General features: G+C 43.1%; 2 protein-coding genes across 3 annotated transcripts; one reads left to right on the top strand and one right to left on the bottom strand.

Moving 5' to 3' along the window:
* Positions 1 to 49: 49 nt before the first annotated feature.
* Positions 50 to 17,782, bottom strand: waslb (WASP like actin nucleation promoting factor b). 2 transcript variants are annotated; one of them, XM_068731355.1, is made up of 12 exons: positions 17,391 to 17,782; positions 12,142 to 12,276; positions 11,816 to 11,902; positions 11,011 to 11,107; positions 9,569 to 9,592; positions 6,097 to 6,280; positions 5,522 to 5,564; positions 4,345 to 4,498; positions 4,108 to 4,125; positions 3,123 to 3,658; positions 2,932 to 3,037; positions 50 to 2,518 (listed from the first exon to the last, which is right to left on the bottom strand). In XM_068731355.1, the coding sequence occupies exons 1-12, from the start codon at positions 17,493 to 17,495 to the stop codon at positions 2,457 to 2,459; spliced, it is 1,551 nt and encodes a 516-aa protein (XP_068587456.1). In that variant the 5' UTR covers positions 17,496 to 17,782; the 3' UTR covers positions 50 to 2,456. The 2 variants fall into 2 exon arrangements, with proteins under 2 accessions (XP_068587456.1, XP_068587457.1); XM_068731356.1 differs by lacking the exon at positions 4,108 to 4,125.
* Positions 17,783 to 23,974: 6,192 nt separating this feature from the next.
* Positions 23,975 to 26,550, top strand: LOC137888101 (hyaluronidase PH-20-like). The gene is made up of 6 exons (XM_068731403.1): positions 23,975 to 24,156; positions 24,247 to 24,415; positions 24,501 to 24,719; positions 24,815 to 24,973; positions 25,406 to 25,495; positions 26,113 to 26,550. Exons 1-6 carry the CDS (start codon positions 23,975 to 23,977, stop codon positions 26,548 to 26,550), a joined length of 1,257 nt encoding a protein of 418 aa, XP_068587504.1.
* The last annotated feature ends 1,052 nt before the right edge of the window (positions 26,551 to 27,602 follow it).

The raw sequence follows: 27,602 nt of genomic DNA, 5'->3' as shown, positions 1-27,602 counted from the left end.
TAAAAAAAACAGGCTGTGAAGGTAAAGGAAGCCCAAAAACCAACATAGGTAAATATCAACCTTTTATTGGAGTGTACAATGTAAGAGTTCATGATTTGTCAAGCCTCATTGAGAAGGCTTGACATCCTTATTTACCGAGTCACCTACAGAAGCTAACATCAGCGAAAACATGGCAAGGTTTCCCCCAAAAAGTATCTTGACATTTGACAAGAGGTCAGTTCTTACATCAAACAAGTGGCAATTTGTCTCTAAAAGACAGAATTTAAACTGGCAAACAGTGAAAAAAAAAAACCCGTTTAAGTCATTTTTTCTGGATATTTGTCACACTGAGGGTAAGACGTTTCTGTATTAGCTCTCCTTTTAGCCAAAACATGATAGCAATATTAGCATGCTACTAGTTAGCCTGTGCAAAATGCTAACATGGCCGCCGTCGAGAAAACCTGGAAGGCCAAGCTTTATGTTTGACGCTCAAAGGAAAACGGGGTTAGCAGTTAACCGGCTCTGGTGCCCTTCAATACAAAGATTTAAAGTGAGACTTTTGAAAAGAGGAATGAACACACATTTAAAGTAGAATTCATTAGCAATAAAATGCAGTCTTGCTTTTAATTCAATGCACTCAGGGGTTTTGCTGCTGCTGCCGTTTTCAGCCTGGTATGACCAGTTAGCATATGCTGGCTAATGTTAGCTAACCTTAGATAGATATTGCTTAACGACAAACATCATTTTTCTCCATTTGTGCTACTGTTACAGTCTGGTTATAGCATTTCAAATTTTTCCCCACAATTGTCACTTGTGGCTGAAGTAGCTGCTTGTTGGTTAGCGAGCTATCCATAAGTACAGAGTCGCAATAACTGCAGAGATATCAGGTCCTAATAGATTACTTTTAGTTTTGAGTCAGACTTTAACCAGGACAAGTCATGCCATTGCAGTTGCGTTTCTGTCAAAAAGAAGCAGATTTTTAAAATCCTTTTTGACATTGATGGAACAATTTGGCATTTAAAGTTTTGTCCCATGTGAAAAATCCACCTTTAAATAAAAGACATCTGACCATCTGTTCTTTGTAGAGAATAATTGACCACCGAGTTATTTGAACTATTCCTATATTACACCTCATGATTTACTAGTTAGTCAAAAACGTGGATACTTGTTTGAATGATGCCATGAATCTAGTGATTCTCCCTAAACTGTCAGCACTTAGTGTCTACAACAGGACAAATACTACTTTATCCCCGCTGTCTCTGTACAGTTAGCATATGGACCCATAAGCATCAGGTGTGTAAAACTAAAATGTCTTTATTACTTAAGCTCAACATGATGAATGACCTGACTCCAACAAACAGACATTTATTAATACTCTGCTTGCTATTGTAAAAAAAAAAGAAAAGAAAAAAAAAAGCACAATTTCAACTGAATCTGAAGTGAGATAGTGACCAAGAGAAATAAAATAAAAATAAAATCCACAAGAGATAGCCAGCCATAAAACTGTGGGCTACCTCCTTGCGTGTACTGTATGTAGTGTGGTGAGTTAACGGTTAAAAATGCTTAATGTCCAAGTGCCTTATTACTTAAAGCATATGCATTTTCCATAATGATACAGACCTGAAAATGTCCTGTATTCATGCAGCGAGTCTCCTCTTTCAATCTGTGCAAAAATATAACAAGACTCAAACTCTGGAGCAAATTTACTGTCGACAGCAAACAAAGCTAGATAGTCCAAAAAAAGAGCATTTTTCTTTTTCTTCTCAGTTTTAAGAAAATATGAGCGCTAAACTAGGTTCATTTGAATAAGTAAAAATAAACTAGAGAGCAACAGGGTATGAAAATAGTTCTTTTTCCCCCCCCTACTGACAAACAATGAAGACACGATTAATGAAGGATTTGTAGCGGCTAAGCCCTTCCCTTCAATCACTGACCAAAAGAAGAAAAAAAAAAAAACACATTAAACTCTAAAGGTTCAAGAGACAATTTGATGTAAAATTGCACATGTTAATCTGGGGAATGGGAACACGAGAGAGTGACAGGGAGGGACATGAGTGACAAGAGGCAGCCGATATGAAAGATGGCCGAGTAACAGATGGAGGCGAGGTCGGGAATGTGGGAGGAGGAGAAAGAGAGACAGAGAGATGGAAAAGGCCGAACACGGTTAAAATGAGACATATGGCCATCGAGAGACGAGACGGAGGCGACAGAGAGGAGACAGACGTGACGGAGATAAAGAAAAAGCCTAAGATTTGAGAATGACAAACATTTACAGATTAAATGAGGTATTGCACAGATTAATAAAAAAAATAAAGCATAAAGGCAACAAAAATATACAGCAAATTGATATAACATTTCCATTTAGAATTTTGAAAATTAAAGATTTCTTTATAGAAAGACAAGAGTTATTTTAGTGTCATAATCATCCACGGGTTGGAGAGGGGAGAAAAAAAAAAGAAAAAGAAAAAAAAATATCGCTAGTCCTCCCATTCATCATCGTCTTCAAAGTCCTCCTCATCGTCATCGTCATCATCCTCATCTGTGGAAGAGAAGAAGACGTTCACATGAAGAATACCGAAAACAGCTGAAGTGACGTTCTTATAGGCAATGAAATAATAAAATTCACTGAACAAATTATCCTATTAGAAATCAAACAATGGCATTTTCCAAAGCACTTCCTTTTCCGGATAAAGTTTGTATATATATTTGTTTTAGCAAGAATGTTTCTGTTTAACAGTAAACCTTCACTTTCTCTGAATTAAGGGAAGAAAAGTTTCCTCCACTGACTCAAAATAGAAAAAAAGGAACTATGAGGTTGTTCACGACTGACGAGGAAGTGGTGAAAGTCTAAGTTATATTCTGGTGACAGTGTGTCATCTGACATACAGTCAATGATGCATAGTCTGAGTGCCAGCGACCGGTGTCAAGCAACTGGTCTCTGTTTCTGTGTACCTGAAGAGTGAATGGCCTTGCTGCGTTTCTGCATCACCTCCATCAGCGCCCCCACGATGCCTGCCGAGAGGGCCGGGGTGGAAGGGGCTGTATCTGTGTCATCCCTCTGTAAAGAAGACGCCACGCATTAAAGCACAGGATTAAGACAAATACATGTTTGATTGAGAGTCATGTGACAAATGTTTACTGACCACTTTGAGTTTGGTTCCTTGTCGGATTTGGTCCAGAAGTGCGTCTCGGCCGGTGCTGGTGGACCCCGGCCTCTCTTTCGCGTCCACCTTCTTCAGCTGGGTGCCTTCTCTGATCTGACTCAGCAGTGCCGACTTGGGCACACCGCCGTCCCCACCGTTAGCCTCCGTGGGCAGCATAGGGGCAGGGGGCGGAGGGCCGGGAGGTGGCGGAGGCGGAGGGGGGGGAGGCGGTGCTCCGGTACTGGACGGAGCGGAGGATGAGGGGGGAGGAGGCGGAGGGGGAGGCCCCGCCGAAATTGAGGCATGGGCTGGCGGAGGGGGAGGCGGGAGAGAAACCCGGCTGGGCGGGGGAGGCGGTGGAGCGGACATGCCTGGTCGGGATGGAGGGGGAGGGGGGGGTGCAGAGATGGGAGCTCTGGAGGGGGGAGGAGGTGGCGGGGCACCTCGCCCCCGGGCTGGAGGGGGGGGAGGTGGGGCTGAGCTGTGGTGTGGGGGCGGGGGAGGGGGGCCGCCTCTGGATGGAGGGGGGGGAGGAGCTGGAGAAAGAAAAAAAGAAAAAAAGTTAAAAAAGGAGCAAAGTTGAAATCATCACTGCAGATCATTCAGAGCTCACACTGCAGATTTCATGTATTTTTCACATTTTGTCAAAAGAAAATCTGCACATCTGTCAAAACTCTATTTCACAGCACATCTGTCAAAAATCAGTTGCCCAATTCTTGCTAGTGTCAATGCATCATGCAGTTATACAATCAAACCACTGGGGGCAGCCTTCTCCCACGTAACTCATGAGGAGTTCACTATTGAAAGCTTTTTAGTGTCTCCAGACATCGTCATGATGCCCCAGAGACAGCCAATGATTAAAAAACTCAAATATAAACGAGTATAAAAGAGCAAACACTCAACTCACTTCAGAAACTCACTCGCTATCATTGAATTGTTAATTACAGTTCAACTTGACATGCACAGATCATGCACAGAAACCTACCAATCCACTTGGGCGGACCTGGGGATAAAACCACCACACTAGTTAAATTGACAATCACCCTTTAAAATGCATATCACAGCATAGTGAAGTTTACTGTGGACGTGTGGGATGTTACCTTTTTTTAATTTCCCTTTAGAATAATAGTTTTTGTCTAAAGAAAAGAATCTGGTAATTCCTTCAATTCCTTTTTGCTTCTATGGCAGTTTTAGGGTATTCCAGACGGTGCATCGGCCTTACCTTGTCTCCGTAGCTCGTTCTTGACAGCTTCTACGCCGCCTTTCTTCTCGATGAAGTCGTAGATGACCTTCGAGGTCTCCTTGTCTTTCAGCTGAGCCTCAGAGATGCCACACATATCAAACAGATGCTTCAGCTCGGGGTCCAAGTTGTTCAACTGAAGAAAGAAAACAGGAGAACTTCACTCTGTGGCTTGGGTTTATTGTACGGAATCAGCACAAAAGAGTCCAATTTCATAAAATAAAGGATGTATAATGGATCACTCTCTTTCTCACTGGTAGGTATTCAAGAGCTCTGCGGCTCAGTAACACAGTGTGACGTGGCAGGAGTTGAGTTTGGTTCAGTTAGGATTAAAAGAAGATATTTGACAAACCACGAATGCACAGTTTGACTCTGGCTGCTGTTGATTCAGGGAAGATTAAGTATGTGAGAAGTAACTGTTTTTACACTCTCCCTTGTGAGGACTTTAAGATATGAAGATGGCTCAAAATGAGACAATATCAGTGATTATTCTGCCACCTGGTGGTGTGAGGTTACACTTACAGACAGGGGAAAAAAATAGTGAAATGTTTACTACTTTTTGGTGGGTTATCACTGTGTGGGTACTTTATCTGCAGTATCTATGGAGTAAGGAAAGAAAATCTTAGCTGGTAAGACTATAAAATACATCCCGTGCTCATTTCTGAATCCATGTATTTGTGTTCCAGTTTGAAGCCTGAGGATTTGAGAGGTGAGCAAGCTATATTCTGACGTCACCTACTCAAATAAGTCCTTGAAAGCATTAACTTATGAAAGCAAAATCATCTGAATTTCATCTTTTTCATTAGCCGACAGAGTAAGTCCTCTGACCTGCATGATCTCATACTAATCATCCAGAGTCCATCATAATTACTGATGATGCTTTTTTTTGGGAACGAGTCCATGGATTATGCAAATACAGGTTGATTCTCTTCCCTCCAGAATCTCCTTGTGCAACGTTCCTGATGACTTGGGCACGCAGCTCTGCTTAATATTTTGGAGCCCGTATAAAATTTGGAAATAAATCTTTCTAGAAGAGGGATGAGTGACTAACAGATAAACTAGGTGTTAAGTTTTAAGAATATCTCGAGGTGACATACTCCATCGTGTGCAGAGAGACGTATAAACAAGCATTAACGTTACAGTCTTGTATTGCACTTACATCAAAACCTGTATTTGGATCCCATCCTACATGCCCAATGTGCCTGTGAGAGAAGCAAAAGAACACATGAGAGGAGACAGCAGAAGACATCTATAGTACATTTTACCCAGATAGCCCGTTTGTAACCTGCAGTGTCTCATAACAGACTATGAGAGCTGCCGCTGACTGTTCCTGAAAGCACAGCACAGATTTTCCTGCATTACCAATCACACTACACATTCTGTCGGATTAGATTCTCAATAAAGACGGCCTGGATTAATACCGTGGCTTGATTCACCAGTCTTTCTATGGACGAGAGGGATTCTGGGCTAACATGTCATATTGGAAACGTCTACAATAACCTTAAAGAGCTACGGTCACATATCCTTCTACTGGAGGTACGTATACACAAATGTATAATCTGCATTTGTATCTTGATCTGCATGGAACCACATGAACATATACACTCATACTGACTGGCAGTATAAGGGCTTTGATAAAGGATGAACTCTGAGTTATGGTCATATCAGTTCGTCATGTAGCACCACCTGTGACAATGTTCATCCACCACCTGAACTGAACCCCACTCTACTCACTGGAAGTTGCTCGGCGTGCCGATGTCTGCCTTGGTGAGCCTCTTCTTCTTCGCCTTGCCCTTTTTCTCCCTCTTTTGGAAGGACGAGTGCACAATGTTGTTCACCTGAGAGTTGTTGTGGAAACGCTGAACATTGCTGATCTCCGGGTTTTTGATGTCGATAGTAGCCATGGGCAACGTCGGGCCTTTAGAAATGACAGAGACAATGACGTTACGGTTTGTATGACAACACAGCACTGGATTGCATGGATGAGGAAATTCCTCGATTTTCCACGAGATCTCAACGAGTAACAGTGCTTTTTAAATGTTAAACACGTATACCGTCTTGATATCTCCAGCAATTGTTTAAAACTTCATGAAAAAATAACCTCGGGTCCATGTTGACAACCAAGCGTGGGGTTTTTCAGGGCAGCAGTATGTCATCAGTTATGCAAGTCATTATTTAACAGCTGTTACAGACTGTTTGGCACAGAGAGGTCTCGCTTCTTGATTTGGGTTAGTGGGTGTGAAGAGTGAATATGTGGGATTACAGCATCATCTCATAACTTTTTATTATTTTAACTAAATTACAGGCCGATACTAAAAACATTATTGCCACAGCTTACAATGTCTTTCAGTTATGACGTTTTACATCTATTGTAAAACTGGTTCTGTCAGTTTGGTGAGTCTCATTTAATCATCCAAATTGTCCGCTATGTAAACGCATTTTCTTTTATTTACTTTAACCTTTATTTAACCGGGCCCTTATTAGGATGTTAATATCAATTAGGCCTCGCCAGGCAGACGTAACAATGAGTTAGCAAACTAACATAAAATAGACAAAACAAAATGATGTCTGGCAAGCAAGAGTAACTCCAACATACACATGCAGCCAGACAACATGGATTTCAGATCAGCAGCGAGCGGTACCGGTGCCTCAGCGGCAGCACATACCTTTGGTGCTCTCACTACAGGGACTTTTGGGTGTTTTGCTGGGCAAAGGCGAGGCCGAGCGGCTGCGTCGCCTTCTAACCCGGTCCCAAACACACCCGCCGCCTCTCGCTTCGCAGGCGCTCATACCGACACCGAGAAGCATTTCGCCGACAAAGACGTGGGCTCGCTTTTCGGGGGACGCGGAGAGCCGGTCGGTGGGGTCGGAGAGAGGCGGGTACAGTTCGTCCTGAGGGAGGACCAGGCAGTGTAAAGAGGACAGGCAACTCCCGGGGCTCAAACCTCCACCCCCTACTGCTGCTGCTCCTCCTCCACCGTTGCCTTCGCAATTAAGTTCCTCAGAGGGAGCAGACAGGAAGGTGGTGCAGAACATCATCGTTGCAGCTGACTGGGAGAACAAGCTCAGATGGAGGTCCTGGTTCAAACAAGTGCTTTGAATGCAGATTTGTGGCTCAGATACAGCCTTGCTTCTTCGGTGCCAGAGAGGTTTTCTTTCTCAGTCAACAGAGAAATGTTGTCTGTTGGAAGTACCAAATCCAGGAGGTTCTCATCCCCAACGTGGACCGACACTTCAATAGGACTTTGTAAGCACAACCCCCCGTGCTTTCAGATTCCAGTTTTCTCCTTCGCTAAAAAGCCAAGATGATCCCAAAGGTTTCCAAAGCACGACCACAACACCAGCACGGGAAAATAAGACAACTTGTGAAGGCGCAACAGTCTGCGTTTACTCAATTAATGTCCTCATCCGACATCTGGTGGGGTTAACGCGCATACCGTCTGAGCTGTGAAGGCAGACATCCAGCACTGCCATCCAGAAGGGAGATGAGACAGCCGACGCTCGGCCAGCCAAAGTTTACCGTCGCTCATACATTCCTTCCATCACAGCAACAGTTTTCTTCTGTGCAAATTGTTCACCAGATTTCGGTTTCCCTGCTTTATCCGTCTGCCTGAGCTCTGCATATTTTGCATCTGTTTTGCAATCATTTTCTCTTCCATTGACTTTCCGTCACAGCGGGGAGCGCCGTCAGATTATCTTGCTCGGATTGGCCCCCCGTGGACATCTCTCCACCCACCTCCGCTACCGTCTCCTCTCTCTCTCTGCAAAAACACACGCATGGACCTAATCCCAGCAAATCATTCTGGATTTAGCGCTGGATTTTTTTATGTAACCATTAAAACCCATCCACGCATAATCCCACGTTAATCTCCGAGGAGTTTCTAAAACATGATGAATCTGCAGGGTGAGAGTAAACATGAAGAAGGAATAAAAGGCAGACAGAGAGGGAGAGAAAAGAGGAAGGTGAAGACAGATTCAACGAGAACAAGAGGGATGAAGAAGAGAGCTGGAAAGAGCAGCAGGAGAAAAGGGCAGAACAGATGGAAAGCAAGAAGCAGGCTGGTAGATGACAGACGGCAACAGAGCTCTGATGCTGTAATGGGAAGTGAGAGTGAGACAGATGAAGGATGATTTCCTTTGGAAAGGAACCAATTCAAAACGGATCCAAGACAGAAACTGGTACAAACGTTTCTGCAAGACGGCATAATTTAGTGCAGGTAAATGAAACACATCCCTGTTCTCCTTCCCAGTGAACTGCATCATGGTATACCAACACAAAGCCAAAATAAATCTGAATCTAACCCCAAATTGGTTCACCATATAGCTCGGAGTTACATGGTGGCTTACGTCATGTAGCATGACTGTGCATCAGCTGAAAACAAAAATGTGTCATATTTGTGTGGCAAAGACTTCTGCGCGCGCACACACAGATATATCAATAAGCCAGCTGCATCCAATCATGCCGTTTGTCGGTCCAAAGCTGTCTCCCTCCGGTGTCAAACTATGCCGTGTGTGCACAAACAAATGTGTGCATATCCACAAATGTTTAGTCATCAGACTGTACTGAGTGAGGGTCGGGCCATGAAGGGCATGTAGCTCACGGATCAAGACTCCACTTCATGCGTAATCGTATCTTGATGGTATTATGAGCTTGCGCTTTATTTCCCTCAGAAATTCCTAAAAAATTCCAGTTATTTCATAGAAGGCCTGCATTAGTGTGTAAGCGATATGTATAGGAAGCTTGGTCGTGTCTATGAGTCAAACTGAAGTTTTAGAATGACAATTTTACTTTGCGAAGAGAAGGCAAAACTTTTTCACATTTCCCCCCCCCCCCCCATCTACAATCAGTAATGAGCAGCTCCTTCACTTTCTTTGTGCATTGCATTGTGGGACAATAATGTAAATGAGAAGCAGACTTTTAAAAAAAGTTAAAAATCTGCTTTTAGTGTGTATGCTGCCTGTTTTGTGTAATCTTTTTAACACACCTGCTTAGAGTTTGTATGCTGTATGGAAATGGGACACAGCTGATATGAAAACGTTTTTGGACAACGTTTTTTTTTTTATTACCTTTTGGAAAAAAGGTAATAAAATATATAATGCTACCTATGTTTGACACAAATGCCGTCAGATGCAGGTCTGACTCTGGTTTACACATCTTCTCTGTATTTCTGAAAGCTAAAGCGACAGGAAACAGTGGGAAACATACCATTCGGAGGGTCGCGTCTCTTCTCTGTGAACACACAGACAAATGCAGTCGTTACAATCTGAAGTAGCGGGCAGTAGCGGGTTGTGTTAGTGAGAAGTGTGTGTTGGAAGTGCGTCAGCGCACAGATATACAGATAGAGAAGAGAGGGCATTGGTTTGTGAGCGCGCGGCTCGGCGGGATTGTGCACATACTGCGCAGAACGGAGAGTTATTTGGAAAGATCGCCAAGCGAAGTGTTTGGTTAGCGTGTTTAGGAGACGTTAGTCATCTTTTACACACACGGCAGCTGCGACATATACATACACTGATTCAACGCTGCAGAAACTAAACTCTGCAGAGGACAATACACTCATCTCTCATTTTCATTTACATGAATGCCATTGACACACATTCAGATTTCCAACAGAAGAAGCCTTGGAGATAAGATTAGGCACCCTGTGCAGAGGGCTGAAGGGGAAAAGATGACAGAATGATCCGACTGAAGGGTCAGGAAATGACTCGCAGAAGAGGAAGGGGGGAAGACGGACGGTCTCAAGCAGAAGAGGATGAAAGTTAAGGACCGAGTGCCACTAATTAGTTCAAGACGGCGTCCGAGAGGCTTTGCAATGTGTTTGTCTCGGAGTCTAACAATACATTTCTTGAGTATTATTAATGTATTATCTTACTTATACAAAATATTTAAGGGTAAAATGGTAAATGAAATGTTCAATTCATGCTATGCCAACTGGACATACTACACTCATGAGGGATGAAGTCCGTCTCACTGCTGATCATTGAACATGAAACTGTAGTGCCCCCCCCTGGGCCGGTCAGCACATTTGTTGAGAAGCATCCCAGAAGGCTTTGTAAAAAACTAATCCCATGGTGTTTGAGTAATCATAAACATTTGAAAGAAAACTGATCCAGAGTCCTCCCCCCCGAATGATTTTCTTGCAGCACAAAAATTAGAGATCATTTTGTAAATCCATCTTTGAATGGTGAACAAATATACTGATTATATGACTATTAATATCATATGTCATTAAAAGACAGAATTGTTAAATCTTTCTGTTAAGTTTGGTGATTTGAGCACCTCAACAAAGACGGCGATGTGTGTTATCAAAGGTTCTAAGAAGTGAAAAGAGATCGCAGGAGATCAGAAGAAGAAGATGGTAAAGTTCAGAGCATTTTGTTTTCCAAAAAATGACATGTTTAGAAATGAAATGCATCTTGTGCTCACACTAATATTAAATAACAGATCATCTCAAGCCAAATCCTCTTAAAGACACACAAACCAAAGCAAACACAGAAGCCAACATTACAAAATGTAACAGCCCTGTGTTAGCATGGTTTGCTGGATTATTTTGAACACGAGATATGAATTTGCTAAACATGTCATTTTTCTAGTGAGTTAAGTCGGTGGGTAGGTTTGTAGGCAAGTGAGCAGCAGCAGTAAGATGGTACCAGATTTCCTCTGTCTTCTCCCCATTAGCTCCGCCACATGGTTATGGAAACGCTTGGTCTCCTCCTCGCTGGCGAAGTTCAGACCCACTTGGCATGTCTGTAAACACACACACACACACACACACACACACACACACACACACACACACACACACACACACACACACACACACACACACACACACCATTTATGTCTCGTCAAGGACCTCCCTAAACTACCTAATTCGCATACAGAATTTCCAAACCATGATGTGCACACACTCCCAGCATTATCATCATCATCATCATCATCATCATCATCACAACCGGCTGTCCCGCATACCTCACGATCTGCTGCAGTCTGAGCCACTGTTCCCCCCAGCTAAGATGTTTGACCCACAAATAAAAGACAATTTTCACAAGAAGCGCTTTAGATGTCACATAGAGTTAGGAGTTCTACACACTATTTAGTTTTAGGCTATATGATGCAAATAGACACACCGTCTTTTGGTGGGCAAAGCTGGACGCTGGCTCAAAAAGTGCTCGTCATGGCAGTTTTTCAATATAATTTCTGGATTTAGTTTTTGGGTTGGGTTCAAAGACTCATTGATGACTCAAATGTAACACTCAATGACAGATATCTGACGGCAAACACTGAGATTATCTGAAATAATACTGTTCCCCTCCTCTTCCCTCTCCAGCTACATTCCTCTTGAATAAATAAAAACAATAAAAATGCAGAAAAAGTACTTTTATATGATGATGATGATGAAGAAAACAGAGGATCGTAAATAAAAAAGAGAAAGCTGTAACGAGGGAAACTCACGTCTCCAGCAAATGTGATGAAGTAAGGTTTGGGGACGTAGATGTTGAAGTTGTTGTACAGCTCCTGTTCAAACATTATCTTACCATCCTGTGGGGAAAAACCACAAAGTTGAATGAAGGATTAGGAAGCAGTTAGTACAACAAGCAGCTTAATGCTATAGGTCTTAAATGGAAAGACGTCCCACGGATTTAATTGTGTGGCTATAAAAATATAATATGAATATCAAATGGCGGTAGACCACTAGTACCGTCTTCTGCCAGAGTCTACAGGGAGGAACCACAATGATGGGAAGTGCAGGACTGCTTTCTGGCTCTCTATTTACTTACCTTGATGTCCAAGACCCTGATGAAGTAGGATCGCAGGGGGTTGTCTTTGACCAGACAGGCCACCCCGCAGCATCTCTTGTTCCAGCTGGAGTTCCTATCTGACGTGAACACCTGGACCACTGCTGCAGACAATGACTGGAGGGACAGAGAGGTAGAGAGTCACGTTTATCCCGTGTTGCTTAATTGATCCGTTCAGTAATAACATTCCTCAAAACCCGATGTCTTGCAGGAGCTGGACTCGCCATCCCCTAACAACATTGCTACCATGGCAAATGAAGTGGTAGCAACATGCTGTGTGCTTTCCAGCTGCAGCCACAGTGAGATAAGTACGGATAAGACGAAACAATGAGAAGGAGATCAATAAAGGTGCAGTTTAGTGGCACTGTTTGAACAGGGGTGTTGACATCGCATTTACGCAGAAATAGCTTCAGAACGAGAATGGCTACATCCTTGAGTTGTCCCGACCAGAATCTCAGAGTCTGTGGTGTCAGCTAAATACAGCTGTTCACACATGTTCTCCAGCTAAACGGCCGGAGCTTGAGTCAATGTTTTTCAATAACGTAGGCCGAAATTCGTCCATCAATGCCACGTATAAAAAGCAAAGTCTGAGACTAAACTGCGCACAGACAGACTGTGGTTATGTTTCTGCTTCCACACTTTCATCTCTTTTCATCTTGCTCGTTTTTTTAGACTGTTCAAGAAGTCAGCAACAGCACAGCATCAGCAACATTAAGATAAATTCCTGTCCTTATCCTAATATTGATATTACATTAACGTGCTCACAACACGAGGAAACAGAACAAGGGCGCATGCAGGGAGGTAGTTACGTTATAGTGATAGTGTACAATATAGGATATTGATTTCATCCATGAAATCCTACAACTGAAAAGTATGCAACTTTTTATTATTATTTTAGAATTCTCTCTCAGAGCAGCATTACAGCTCTGGATTGTGTGGATTTGGATCACAAATAAGAGAAGAAGAAGAGAGTTCTGGTGACGGGGTTTCTTCTGAACAGCGACTGTAACGGTGTCCAGGCTCTGAGGCCCGGGGCTTTCATCTGCCCGTGGAGCGCTGATTGTTCCCGACAGGGCCAAAGGCTGCAGGAAGTGGAGCTCTGTCTATGACGTCATCGAAAAACACTCGTTCACTCTTACATACACAGTCTCTCTCTCTCTATCTCACTTGTTCTTAAACACATTCAGTTTCTACATCTCTCTGCTACTATAATGATCATATGAACAGCACAAACACAATCTTCAAGGAGATTAGTAGGCACCACACAACATCACATGTCTGAGAACAATTCTCAAGTGTTTGACGTTGAAAACACTCCTTAAGGTTTCTGAAAGATAATTATTAACTATTTGCCTAAGGGGTGGTGTGCAAAGTCGGAAAGTTGTAATAATGTAAAAAAAGAAAGAAAAAAAATGAGGGCGACAAAGTTAGATGCGAGAAATACAGCACAGAAAATGCTCACTCAACATTTTGTGAAAGCAAGACAAGCTAGAGACACATCTTGCAATGTGATCCCACCAGCCACGACGCCAAATTGGACCACGGAGCGTTGTGTGTGTGTGTGGCAATGGCTCCTTCCCCACTTCCTACCCCCCTTGCTCGGACCACACCCATCTTCAAACACAGCCTTCATCTTGATCTCAACTAGTGACAAGATCTGTCCACAGGCAGACAGAAACACAGACATATAAACACTTGGCAAAGCACTCAACAGCTTCTGTGGTAGCTCCTGCTCCAATGGGTGTCTCCAGGACCACACTATCATGATCTCTCTCTCTCACTCACTCACTCGCACACTCTCTCTCACACACACACACACACACACACACACACACACACACACACACACACACACACACACACACACACACACACACACACACACACACACACACACACACACACACCATTGTTGCTAGTAGTAATCACACCTAATGGTGAAATGAGGAGAGTTGCAATTTCTGTCTGAGTAGTGAGTCTTGAAGAAGTTTTATTCAGATTAGATTGAAAGCAAAGGGAAGAAACAGAAGACAGGACAAGTTATTGATGTATAGAGGCAGTGTGGGAAAGAAGGACAGTGAAAATGTGAGGAAGGAGGGAAATGATGTAAAAAATTTAAGGAAGAACAGGCTTCAAGAAGCGCTGAAGGAGAAAAATGAATGAAAAGGGGGAGGTGGGAGATGATGATAAAGGGTTATAGGGAGACTAAAAAGGAGAAAGGAAGGAGAGAAAGGGGGTAAAGTGAAGCAAAAGAGGAGTCATGTTGCACTTCTCCAGCACAAATCACCAGAGGAGGCCGACCACGGGACTTCCTGTAGGACAGGATTGCTGATTAGGCACACACACACACACACACACACACACACACACACACACACACACACACACACACACACACACACACACACACACACACACACACACACACACACACACACACACACACACACACAAAATTGGACCCCTTCCACCTCTTGCCCAGTCAGACAGTGTTGCTGATGGTGAAAACAGCAGAAGGAATACCAATGAGTAAAACCAAGATGAGTAAGACCACTGTGTGTGTACCTGTATGAGTCTTTCTTTGTGTGTGTGTGTGTGTGTGTGTGTGTGTGTGTGTGTGTGTGTGTGTGTGTGTGTGTGTGTGTGTGTGTGTACATTATTCACACAAGCCAAAAAACAGGTTGGAGTACTTGCAATTCCTAAAAATATGATCCAAGTAGTTACACATTTACAGGAATAGGTCCTGCTACCTTGAACTGTCGCGCCAAACGGGGTGGCCATAAATGTGTGTACTCTGTATCTATATACATATTCGTTGCAAAATCAAGCAATGTAGTGCAAAAAAGTTGCGCCTTTGTATCACTGTTTTTCAAGCTAGCGCACAACAAGCCCTTTACTGCTAAAATAAATCGAGTCTAATTCAGCTGCACTGAGCCAACTAATGGCTGTGCATCATGGAAAGAAGACAATAAAAAGACAAAGTAAAGGTGATTGTGACTCAACATTTTCTGCACAATAAGAACACATTACATCAGGCTCAGCCACTAAATCACTGGTGGGCATTCTAATTAGACTGTTGGGGGAGACGCACAATGTCCGCCTCTCTCTCTCTCTCTCTCTCTCTCTCTCTCTCTCTCTCTCTCTCTCTCTCTCTCTCTCTCTCTCTCTCTCTCTCTCTCTCTCTCTCTCTCTGCATGCAAGGACGTGTGCGGACACACAAGAGAATAGGACTGTGAGGAATGTTCCCGGTTCCACGTCTCTCCGTCACATGCCGAATGACACAATTGCCAGAATGCCAGAGGAAAGACGTCATTGGATTTTTTTTAAAAACAGGTCACATAGGTGTGGGAAGACACGCCACGGGAACACTGCTGCAGAGCCACATGGTGACCACATACAGGCCTGACATCCCATGTCACGGGGACAGGAAATGTAGCCTTTCCAAAGCAAACACGGAAACCTCCAAAAAACAAGCGCATGACCGGTTCACTATAGAATGAGGAGGTGACGAGCCATTTCTCTGTCACTCAGGCACGCCACCTCGACTGCACACATTAAAAGGAAAGTATGATCAATATGGAGAAGTGACCTGAGAACAAATCAAAGTCTTATCTGGAGGCTATCAATAAACAGGTGATGGTGCGACATTCTTTCCAGCTGATAACACTGGGTGACAGAATTTATATTAAGTAGATATGGTCAGGGGAGTAATAATGTTTTCAAAACCTGAAGGGGAAACTGTGCTGCTAAGAGGAAACTTGAATGGATCTCATTTAGGTCTTCTTTTCTCACACACACACCTCGTTGAGGAAATAGGCTGATCCAGCAACAACACTCATTGCCGAGAGCGATATCACCTTAGTTTACGGTGGCGATGTGCACAACATTTATTAAGTAAGACAAAAGGGTCAGAATCGTTCTACGTCTGCTGACCGCAGGGTACTCCTCACAACACTGCAGAGCCACAGTGGTGGCCATCAGGGTTACTATTGAGCCTTTTTACTGTTCATCTTTCAGTCCAACGCCCTGTTTAGTTTGATAGGACAGCCAATATGTGGATGTGAAACTACGATCCGCTGGCTAAAAATGGTAACAATGTTGTAAATGTAAAAATTAAAAACCACTCTGGAAGGCAAACATCCTTCGTCCTGATTTTGACTGTTAATATTAGTTGTATCTGCCCCAATGGTGTGTATAGTTTATTAATATTCAGATGTGTCACCCAGTGGATGAGGCTTACCAATAGCAAAAGGGGGGGAAAAACATGTCCTGCGAGATCAAAAGCAAACATATAATAGAAACATGACATTATGCTGAGTAATGGTGTTTGATGCAGCTCTAAATGTCTTATTTAAAATGTGGCTACAGTCTGCTGGGTATGGGGCTAGCTAGCTATGCCATATTCCACAAGAACATAAAAATGAGTCAGCAAGGATGCTACACGTGTTACGTAATATCTCATAATATTTGAGTCGTGACAGCGTACTACTGGTCTCGACTGCAGTCACACTGGTACCCGTAGCCCGTGCTGCCTCCACTGCTCTCGCCTCGGATTGTGTTGACAGGCAATTCCCGCATTAGCGGGACTTTTTAAGCTAACGTTAGTCAGCGCTGTCTGGTCGGCACATTCCTCCACGGTGGATACACACTTCCCCGAAAAACAAAAACAAAAGGTTCAGCTATGTTATGTAATGCCAGTGCAAACAAATATAATTACTTTGCGCTGATAGATTTAACAGCGCACCACCCCCCCACCCCCCCTAAAAAAACCCAACGGTTAACGCTAACTCAATTCTGCAAGTGCTAGGCTGAGTGCAGTCCGGCTAGGCGGTAGCGGGATTTTTGGGATTTCCTGGGTGAATCCAGGTGTGTGGAGCTTTAAGTTAAGGGCGCACCAGCGGAGGCCTGGTGGGGGGCAGTAATGAAAACTTGCTGTTGTCCAAAATGTCACCGTGCCAAAACGGGACACTGGACGCAGTCACTGTCAAAACAAACCACCCTCTTCAGCTAGAAGTCTCGAGTGTGTCCCAGGGAGGACGGACACGTTACCTGCGATATCACAACATTAAAAGTAAAGGCCACAAAACACACCGGTACACCTCGTAGCTAACGTCGTCTCCCGTCTCGGGACAATAAACACGGACAAGGTGGTTAGCTTTATTAGCTTTCTTTTTTCCTCTTAGCCAGCCTATTATACAACAATTTGATTGGGTGAAAAAAAAACAACTTACGATGCATTTCCTGCCAAGGTGGTTGAAAAGGCAGTCATTTTCCTGCTGTGTCAGTTGTATCGACCCGATATTTGCTTGTCGCCGTTGCGGCGGATGTCCACTCATTATTAGGGATCAATGTGTTAAGTGTGCACCGACTGTGACTCGTTGTGTGAGATCCAAAAAAGATACATAAACAACTCCTCGGTCATCCGTGGCCTTGCTCCGACCCCCCCTCACACCGGTAGTTTGTGCCGGAGCTCCAGGGATATTGGGGTGCCAAGAAACGTATGCCGTTAAGGGACGCGGTGCAACGTCCCGCTCCTCTTTAAAATAAGGTAAAACAATTGCAGCGACTAGGCGAAGACGGAAAACAGCAAAAAGTTTCCTGGGAAGTCCGTCCGCCAGAGAGCTCTGAGCTAGTTTCATCCAACATGGCAGTGTTAGGACGAGTCCACTATTTGGGAATGGGGTTTACACCTTTCCCAGCTGTGTCCCACATAATTACCAAGAGCCCATTCTGGCTCGGCAAATGGTAGGACTTTTGTTTCATTTAAGACATTTAAACGTGAAATTATATTCTGTTTGAAATTCGAGTGAGGGAATAGTGCTTAATAAAATCACAAATCTCAGCGCACTCCCCATGGAGATGGTTTGGTCCTGTCTGCTCGTGGCTTTTATGGCAGGAATGTGTTTGAGTGCAGAATGGGAGGAGATACGAAATAAGGTGCAAGTTGTGAAGATAATGGCATACAATAATCCATGTGAGAGGAATTATTGAATACTGAATAAGTGTGAACAAAAGAATCATGGAAATTGTAATTTCCCTCTAATGATAATAACGCGCTATTTTAATGTTGATGTCAGAGAGGTCATGGTTCAGCTACAGAGCTGTCATCCGGGCCCTAGGATTTCCCAGACCACAAGCATTCCCTGGGATATGAAATAATTTGCCCCCTGAACTGAAACACTTCTGGGATGTTACACAGGTCTCTTTCTTTCACAGCAAGAAACTATAAATAGGCTATAAAAAAGTGAAGTACGATTAAGACTGCTCCAGTTACTATACAATGCCTCTGGGGTATGACATATGCTTCACCGAGTACACTTCAGTGTGTTTCTCCAGAATTTTTGTCAATTGACTTGAGACCAGAAAATGAAACACCACTTTCAGGAGCCTGTGTACATCAGACATTTTAATTGTCACAATAAACAGTGCTCAACCATCAAGCAGACACGCTTAGAGGTTTCTATGAGTAGCCTTGAAGAAGGGCAGCACACACGATGGCTCATACATATTTTACTAATGTGCCGAAGGGTGTTTGTAATACTCATGCAACATGCTCAGTCAGGCTCATAAATGGGTGTTGTTTGCAGGATGGCCGTTTTTGAGAGGTGATTGAAAGTAAATACTTTCCCTTGTGATATATACACTCCATTGAAAGTGATTCTGATTCTGATCTGTTTCTTTGCATGTAAACATGAACATATGTGCACGATCATGTGTGAGTTTTTGTGTGTGTGTGAGTGTGTCAGAAGAGTGTGTCAGAAACTCAGACCGTTTCTCCTCTCTTGCCGGGTCGGTGTGGGGAAGAGAAAGTTCCTGTGGAGCTCACGGAGATGACGTCATGAAGTCAAATGCCACCAGTAGAACCTGTTGTGAATAACACTGCACCTTAACCAAATTCAGCTTTTCATGATGAAAGCACAGTCCGTATTTGGTTCATCCTTCATCTCCGTACAGTCAGGAGTAATACGGATGCCAGACCACAATGTATTGCCTTTAAAAAAGACAGACAACACACTTAAGTGTGAAAAGGGATGTCTTTAATTCAGTACATCACTTTAGATTATATATTTTTTCAGTGAAGGGCAGGCTAATATCTGAGGGAAATGTGGACATATAGATAAACTAATAGCTTCCTACAGTTAAGAGTCCTGTACATGCTCTTTCACACCTACTTCCACCTGGTTTAACCTAATTCCGTGCCGTTCAGCAGAAATCTTGTCAAACTTGAAAAACCTGACAGACAGGCAGAGAAACACCTAGTGAAACTCTGCACTACTCCACCTAGCCTGGGCTTAGCAAGGCAAAGCATTGTTAGAAATGACTCATCCTGAATGAGTAGTTATGAGAACATGTGTGCTCGTCATGCACAAACATGAAAAAAAAAGGGCAGTGAATGAGAGAGAGAGAAGAGTGGGGAAAAAGAGTGAGGGAAGGTGAAGAAAAACAGTGTGTGCTTTCAGTCCAGTGCATGAAAACCAAATTTCCGAAACACTGTCAAAACAAGTAAGCAATACCATAAGCAAGGAAGTAAATCCAGTAATTGAGAAGGATACGGATACTCTATTCATAGAATAATAAAACTGACAGCTTGGAATGCACTTACTCACACAATGCAGATACTGTGGCTTGTGTAAGATACCTAACTGACATTTCTGAGCAATGTCAAGATGTGAGCATTAGCAGTGATGTATTTTCAGTGCATGCGACTGTACAGTATGTCTCAGTGTGCCTGTATGTGTTTCTAATATATGTGAATGTGTATCTAATGAATGGAATACTGCATTATCTAGCTGGTAATGCTGTATGTGTTTTGGGGGTTATGCAGACGCACCTTCTGGGGCTACACCCTTGTGAAACATTCATTTGACCCACTTTCCACAGCAAAAGCAAACTGAGGTTATGAGAGAAGGAGGTAAGAGGACAACATGAATATTATATTTTGAATTCTGGAGGAAGACATCCCCTACAGGCCTCTGTATGAATATTTAATAAAGTTGGCCTTTTCACATCTCCTCATCATGTTTTACAACGTGGATTTTTTTTTGGGAAACATCACAATGGGGGTCAACTCAACAGGAATATTATATATTCAAACAGGCAGGTATGGTGGTGTGCCAAGTGTGGCATTTTGCCTTGCGAGGTTTGCATGCATACACACATTACATTCATACATACTGATTCACAGAAAAAAAGTCAGAAAAGTTTGGGAATTATTGCCAAAGCGAGACATGCACCATCTGTACACAATAACCACAAGATGGCAGCATTATGCTAGATATTATGTCCCTGATGCTGCTGGACAGTGCACTCAGCACATTGGTTACTCCATCAAATTACATTCGCCAAACATGGAGGCCAAAACACAATAACCATCCCGTGCTATTGTGCTTAATGCTGCCTGCATGTACATCGTCATGCAACCATGTGATGAGAGTGATGTGGGGAAGAGCTTCTGCCCAATCTGTCGGAACAATGGAGGTTGCGGTGTCATGGATGGGAGGAAAACAAATGCAGCTCATGCAGCTGCAAAACAGTAGACATCAACTTAGTTTGTACTTCCTTCAAAACTGTGTACTGTCTGAGAATGACCAGCTATGCAAGCCTATGAAGAGATAAGAGAAGAGGAGGAATAAAAGAGGTAAGAATCAAGATTTTAGTTTTGTCCCAACATGCTTTAATCCATGATTTACAAAAAATATTAAAGGGTTTGTTGCCCAACCTTCTGGGCTTAGTGGGCAGCAACAGCTACTGCACTGGAGCTAACCAAAACTGTTAGTTCTAATCTAATCTAACTTAATCTAAACTGGCCTCATGCAGGTCTTTTATTTTGTGCTTATGCCCGCCATATGAAACATGCAAGAAGGAAAGGTTTTTTAATATTTAAGCAATTTGTATGAAATATCAGAACTGGTCCTGAAAATTACATTTCATCATCGTCATACTATAACACTCTATTGTTCCTTTCTGGAGAGGATTGGATTTCTTATCATTAAGAAATAAAAACAAACCAATTTCTCAGGATAAAATTTACTAGGGGGAAAGTTGTATTTTCAGTCACTGACATTGTTTTTATAACTGACACATTAATAATGTTGTTTACTAAAGTTGACTTGTAGTATCCTCTGCAAAACACACACCACCCTCCTAAAAACAGCTTTTGTTCACACTGTGCCACTAACCTGTGACATGACCACCACCATTTGGTATTACATGTCCCTGACCAGACAAATAAACACATGCAGGGTAAACAGCCCAATGTATAAATCCCAGAGTTATATTTACTCATAACATGGAGGTAAAACATGCTATTATTAGTTATATGTGAGGTTATTTTTGTCTGTAAACTTCACTGTGTGTGTCAGACGTTAGACGCCTGTTATTAATGCCACAACTCCTCTCTCGCCACCTAGGTGTCAAACTTTCCTGTCTCCTAGGGGGAGAATTTGCTGATTGATAGCATGTGTGGCATATTATGCATTTTTTTCCAACCAGGCTAACATGCCATGCAATTACCAGTATCCCATTACTACTATCTTCAACTACTTCCATTTGCTTGAATCCTTGATAGACAAGAAAAGGCAGCCAGAAATAAATAATGCACCAAAACAGGTGGTCGTGGATCTGATGAGCCACCACATGGATTTCATCTGTTTTACTGTGCTATGACTCCACATAACAGTTGAAGCCACAACCCTCACAAAATCACTTTAAATCTATTACTGTACAAGAGTACATGAGTCCAAAGACGATGACATCAACCGTGCACATAGTTTGGAAATATCGAGGGATCAATGTCAGTTTATTGAGTGCCATTTGCCTTCACCGCCCCCATTGTTGTAATTATTTATTCATCCCATCAACACCAGGGCAATAACAATCTAAGCTCCATACTAATGCCCCACCCAGTGCGCTTCACTATGCGGACGGTGCACGCTCCATAACCTCACACCCAGGTGTGCCTTCCTCCTCTGCTCCAAGTCAGACTCGTGTGATCAAAACAAGGCTTTTTTATTTTTTTCTGAGACAAGCGACGGAGAGCAGAGAGCATCCTCGTACACAGCTCTGCCCACCATGCCTCTCCTCCCCTATATCAGACAGTATCATTTTTGTGAGGACACTCTCACCCTCTGCTCCAGTCAACACATCTCATGGTGAGACGGGTCCACTGAAGGCATGTCCAGGTATTGTGTCTTTTTAAAAAAAATATTTACATAATCTGTAGGCTAGTTATGAGTTGGTATGTTGCAGTTTATGATTGTCAAAGTGGCCTCGTCTTGATTTAGAAATACATGGATAGATATAGAGACCAGTTTACATCCTGGATATGAAGCTGTGCTATTTGTGGTTTATGTTTGGGAAGACAAGGAGAAGAGAAAAGGACTTCAGAGAGTTAGGCTGTGCATTTAATTTAAATGTGAACGATGAAGTAGAAAGAAAAGTTTTGAGGCATTAGCTTGTAGGTCTTCTATGCGTAAATTATACTTATTCAACAGTGTGATCTGAATATCTTGAAAATTTAGCATTGTCTTGCTTGCTTCATTATATTTTCATTATAGCAACATTGGCTACAAATACGTACACATTATATGCCTATTGGAATATGCACAGTAGAGTTTGATTGGCACTGTTTTTACTTTTCTATTCTGCTGTCTTCAGCCAGGGCAAAGGATGGTTTCAGTCACACAGAAGAACAGAAGCTACGTGCTGCTGCGTATCCTCTCTGCTCTAACCATCCCTGTCTGGCCTGTTCTCTCATTATCTGTCCTGACGACACCAAACACCTTTACCCCTACTGTCGGTAACACCAACATATCCACCATTTCTCTTACCACTCCTGCGATCCTAAAGCCATCCACCTCCACCCTCAGCCCAACGTCTTCGTCACAAGCCTCTACCGCAACACCCTCAACGTCAATGTCAGCTACGTCTACGATGTCACTCTTTGACCAAACATCTGCTAGGGACCTCCTCACATCCTCACCCTCAGCTTACTTGCTACCTCACCCCTGCAAACATCTGACATCACCCCTCGAAACTATAGGACCACATCTGCACAGAAACCTATGCCGTTTGTCTAAAATGACCTCTGAAAAACCTCCTCTTCACACTGCTAAACTTCTATTTCCTCCCTCCAACTCTACTTCCGTTCCACAAAGTTTGCCATCTTCCCCTCTTCCTCAGACTGCTTCACCCAAGCTTCCCTCTCCTGTTTCAACATCATCCCTCTCCACAGCTATCCTGCCTTCAACCTCTAAAACATCACTACCTCCTCTTGCCAAATCCTCACCCATCCCTCTCCCCAAAACCTCGCCATCTCCTCCAGAGGCAGCAGCCTCTTGTCCGCCCGGACCACTTCCGCCTCCTCCTCTCCCCCACACCACAGGTCCGCTGTTTGAGCACCAGCCGTTCATCGTTAGTTGGAACATCCCTGATTTGGTGTGTAACAGGCACAACATCTCACTGGACACCTCACCCTTTAAAGGCGTGGCCACACCTGCTAAGGTAAGGGGACACATATTTGAATGTTGTTGTTATTGAGTTGAGTCTATTCTATTCACATGCAAATCCACGGTTGCAAAGCACATGCTGTAATCAAATTACATGCTCAATTACTTTACATACAGCTGGAAGAATATTTCTATTAAATTGTTTTCTAAATTTGATTGGTTACATGTTTTAAATTCATGCCAACATTTATCCTGGATGTTGTTTCTAGATGGTGCCAACACAGTACAACACATGAAGTTAACTGAATTATACAGGTGATAAGTTGAATTTTTCATCTTCTACTTATTTAAGGGAAATTCACTTTGTCATGTGTCTGCGGCAGGTCCCAGGCCAGTTTCTGTCTCTGTTCTACACAGACCGGTTGGGTCTGTACCCACATGTAGACCTCGCTCGTAGGAAACAGTTCAATGGCGGCATCCCTCAGAGAGGTAACCTGAAAGCCAGTATGAACAAAGCCAGAGAGGATATCAACTACTACATCCCATCCAAGTGAGCCTACTTACAATTCGCCCCATTATTGTTTCACACATTTGATGCTGATCTAGAACTTACTTCTTCACCCTCCTGTCTTCCCTGCAGGACCAGCCGAGGCCTGGCTGTGATAGACTGGGAGGAATGGCGCCCCCTATGGGACAGAAACTGGGGCACTAAGAGAATCTACCAGACTTTATCTGTGGCACACCTTATGCAGACAAACCGCTCCATGTCAGTGCATGAGGCCACAGAGAAAGCCAAACAACACTTCCAGGTGAAAAACTGACAACTGACTTCATAAAACAAATAATTTTGTTCTGAACTCAGATATTGATTCTTCCTTCTGCCTTCTGTTTTAGGTGGCAGCCAAGAGTTTCATGTCAGAGATATTGGCAATGGGCAGAGCCATGAGACCCAACTATCTCTGGGGCTTCTACTTGTTTCCTAACTGCTACAATTATGGCTGGGAGAAGCCAGACTACACAGGCCATTGCTCCAAGGAGGTGAGGAGGCAGAATGATGAGCTGCTCTGGCTGTGGGAATCCAGCACTGCCCTCTACCCCTCTGTCTATTTGCAGGTTAGTGCATTTAGTGCAACATTTACTGTTTATGCATCTCTAATATTATTTCCAAAAGTCTTAATTTTCCCCCCTGCATCCTTGCAATGTTTCAGGTCTGTCTGGCAGACAATCCCAAAGCTGCTCTTATGGTGAGAAACCGTGTCCAGGAAGCTTTGAGAGTATCTGCCCTGCCCAGACAGAGTGGCACTGCACCCGTGTTTGCCTACATGCGACCTGTCTTTGTTGATCAGAACAGACGCTTCCTCAGCCAGGTAAACAAGAGTCATTTGTGTAACAAATGTTATGAGCAATATGAGATGAAGTATGAGATGTCCTTGGGAGAAATTACTGACAACCACTCTCTAAAAATAAGTCAGTGATTAAATCTGCAGTACAAACATTTTTGAAAGAACTCATTAGTTAGTGACCACACACTCGACTAGAATAGATGCATCTTGGGTTACTTCTTCATTCTCGCAGTGAGGCGTTTCCAGCCTGAGGTTCCAGTTTTAAGAGGAGTTTGGTTTCTTGGTGAAACAACACCCTGCTCAGGTGGTAACCCTCATCTGAGCACGTAATCATTATCCTCTCTTCTCACCTTGTAGGGCGAGTGTTTTGGGGGAAATAAACACTCCATAAACCATGCATGCATTTTGTCTTCTGTGTATCTAAACAAAGGCAATAATGAATACATTTGTGTCCAGGGAGACCTGGTCAGCACCATTGGGGAGAGTGCAGCGGCGGGAGTGTCTGGCGCTGTGCTGTGGGGGGCCAGCGCTGACTATGATGACCAGGTAACATCACCCGGCAGACCTCCACTGCACTGCTGAAAGACATGACAGCATACCGGTGGTCAGACCGGAGACAATGTGTTCAGTTAGATGATATAGGAGTCCGCTCGTCTCTGAGACTGACTGACAATACCTGAGTGGCTCAGGTACTGATGGATTGTGTTGGTTGGTATAGTGTAGCAGTATTAGTTAATCCATGGCAGGGAAGCCAGGGTTAGCTTGATGATAGTGAGATTCGCTGGAGGTTTAAAGATACCTCTGTAAATTCAAGTTAAATAATAGTCTTACAGCTATTGGTGTTATTCAGTGCATTAGGTTGTTATTTTGTGATTGTAAGTTTTTGAGCATTCATGTATCCAGCTTCATTTTGAAGGGAGAGATATGAAAGTGGTATTGATCTTCTTTTCTAACTCTTGGCAACCAATAAGAGTATTTTCTTAAATATCAAACTATTCCTTTAAGTACATATCAACATATTTCAGGGTCGTTGACTTGCTGTGATGTTCCAATTCAGACATACAGTTTTAGAGTACAGTATATAAATATACAAAGTATATGTACTTTTAAATACTTTTCTCTTCCTGCCCTTCCTGTACCTTCTTCCACTCTCATCTCCCCAGACGTCTTGTGCAGCCCTCTCCTCCTACCTCTCCTCCACCCTCAACCCTTACATCACCAATGTCACCGTCGCCGCCCAGCTCTGCAGCAACTTCCTGTGTCGAGGGAATGGCCGCTGTGTCCGCAAAAGCTACAACTCCGGTCACTACCTCCATCTAAACCCCGAGAATTTCCGAATCCTGCATGTTCAGAACCGCTACCTCGTCCTGGGGAGACCTAGCCTCTCAGACCTGAAGGCTTTGAGCAGGAGGTTTACCTGTCAGTGCTACAAAGGACTGAGCTGCTCCCCCAGGACATACAAAGAGCTAGCCAAGGCCCTGATATTTAGTGTGAAACAAGGGCTGTACCAGAAGTTTCACATGCTGAATAAAGCCATGTTAGATGATGCGCAACAAGCCAGTATTACTAAGGACAATGTTAAAAAGAACTTGAAAGTTTAGCTTGTAATGAAAGAGTTTTTTTTCCGAGCTGAAGTTCTTCTTTCAGGAAAAAAAACACTAATTAAACCAAACACTGTACATTCAGACCATGGGGACCAAACTTACAAATACTGTGCTATATCAAGTAACTATTAGTTGTGTGACAACATTAATCCCACTGGGTATTTGTTTATGATTTGACTGTTTATGTAAATAAATGAAAAGAGACATGGGGGCAGGAGTGTTTTTTTATTTTGTCATTGTCATGGTCATGGTAGGAAAAGCACAGGTGTAACTAATTTAGATATTGTAATTCCCAGCTTTGCTACTCACCCAACTTTACCTTGAGCAGATGCCTAATCAGATAAGTGAAAACACCTGTGTAGATGTTCAGGGCTTTATAAGCTGCATTAATTGATTTGTAGGCCACAAGTAGAAAAACACCAGATAGACAGGCTGTTTTGGCTGTTAGCTAACTTGGTAGCAAGCAGTTACCTACTTACACATCCAGCAGACGTGGAGCAACATCAGCATTCATTTGGTGATGCGTTTCTGGCATTTTTTTTCTTAAAAAAGATAGCAGTTTGGCTACATTTTTACGTGTTTGTCACAATTAGTCGCAACTTTCACATTAGCTGCATATATTAACCATTTAATTAAATGTTATTTAAATTGAGTAATGGAGCCTGACAGGTTAATGGACAGGTCAACCTGCATGACAACAAGGTTAACGGTGTATATTTTCAGGTGTTGTATTCGTGAGTTTGAGGTTAATGTTAATGAACTAATTAAAAGGCAAACAGTTGAATCTCACTCCCTGTTTTCATCTGCATGAAACCATGTTTTCAGCTTGTACACAGCATTCGTAAACTGCTGATTGAGAGTGCTAATGTGTCCATATGGAGGAGTTGGTGTATAATATTCCCATTGTGGGAATACTGTAGGCCATTGGTGTATTGCCGGTGTCCTCTGGGTGTTAAGCGTGTGAGGTGTGTCTGGACTCGTGTGCTTGCTTGTGTCAGTGATCTCTGAGGTGGTTTAAAGAGCGAGAGGGAGTGTGCAAGTTCAGGACG

The sequence above is a fragment of the Cebidichthys violaceus genome, unplaced genomic scaffold, assembly GCF_023349555.1.
Source record: "Cebidichthys violaceus isolate CVI_PGR_0920_01 unplaced genomic scaffold, fCebVio1.0.p SCAF_51, whole genome shotgun sequence".
Taxonomy (NCBI): Eukaryota; Metazoa; Chordata; class Actinopteri; order Perciformes; family Stichaeidae; genus Cebidichthys; species Cebidichthys violaceus.
This window is presented reverse-complemented; position numbering and strand designations above follow the sequence as displayed.

What these genes read in the sequence shown, in the direction of transcription:
- waslb (XM_068731355.1), bottom strand. Translation starts at nt 17,495, where the DNA reads ATGAGTGGACATCCGCCGCAACGGCGACAAGCAAATATCGGGTCGATA. An exon ending in TCAGGGTCTTGGACATCAAG is followed by an intron (nt 11,903 to 12,141) that starts GTAAGTAAATAG and finishes TTTTCCCCACAG; the next exon opens with GATGGTAAGATAATGTTTGA. An exon ending in GGCACGCCGAGCAACTTCCA is followed by an intron (nt 5,565 to 6,096) that starts GTGAGTAGAGTG and finishes CTTCTCTCACAG; the next exon opens with GCACATTGGGCATGTAGGAT.
- LOC137888101 (XM_068731403.1), top strand. Translation starts at nt 23,975, where the DNA reads ATGTGTCTGCGGCAGGTCCCAGGCCAGTTTCTGTCTCTGTTCTACACA. An exon ending in AAGCCAAACAACACTTCCAG is followed by an intron (nt 24,416 to 24,500) that starts GTGAAAAACTGA and finishes CTTCTGTTTTAG; the next exon opens with GTGGCAGCCAAGAGTTTCAT. An exon ending in ACAGACGCTTCCTCAGCCAG is followed by an intron (nt 24,974 to 25,405) that starts GTAAACAAGAGT and finishes ATTTGTGTCCAG; the next exon opens with GGAGACCTGGTCAGCACCAT.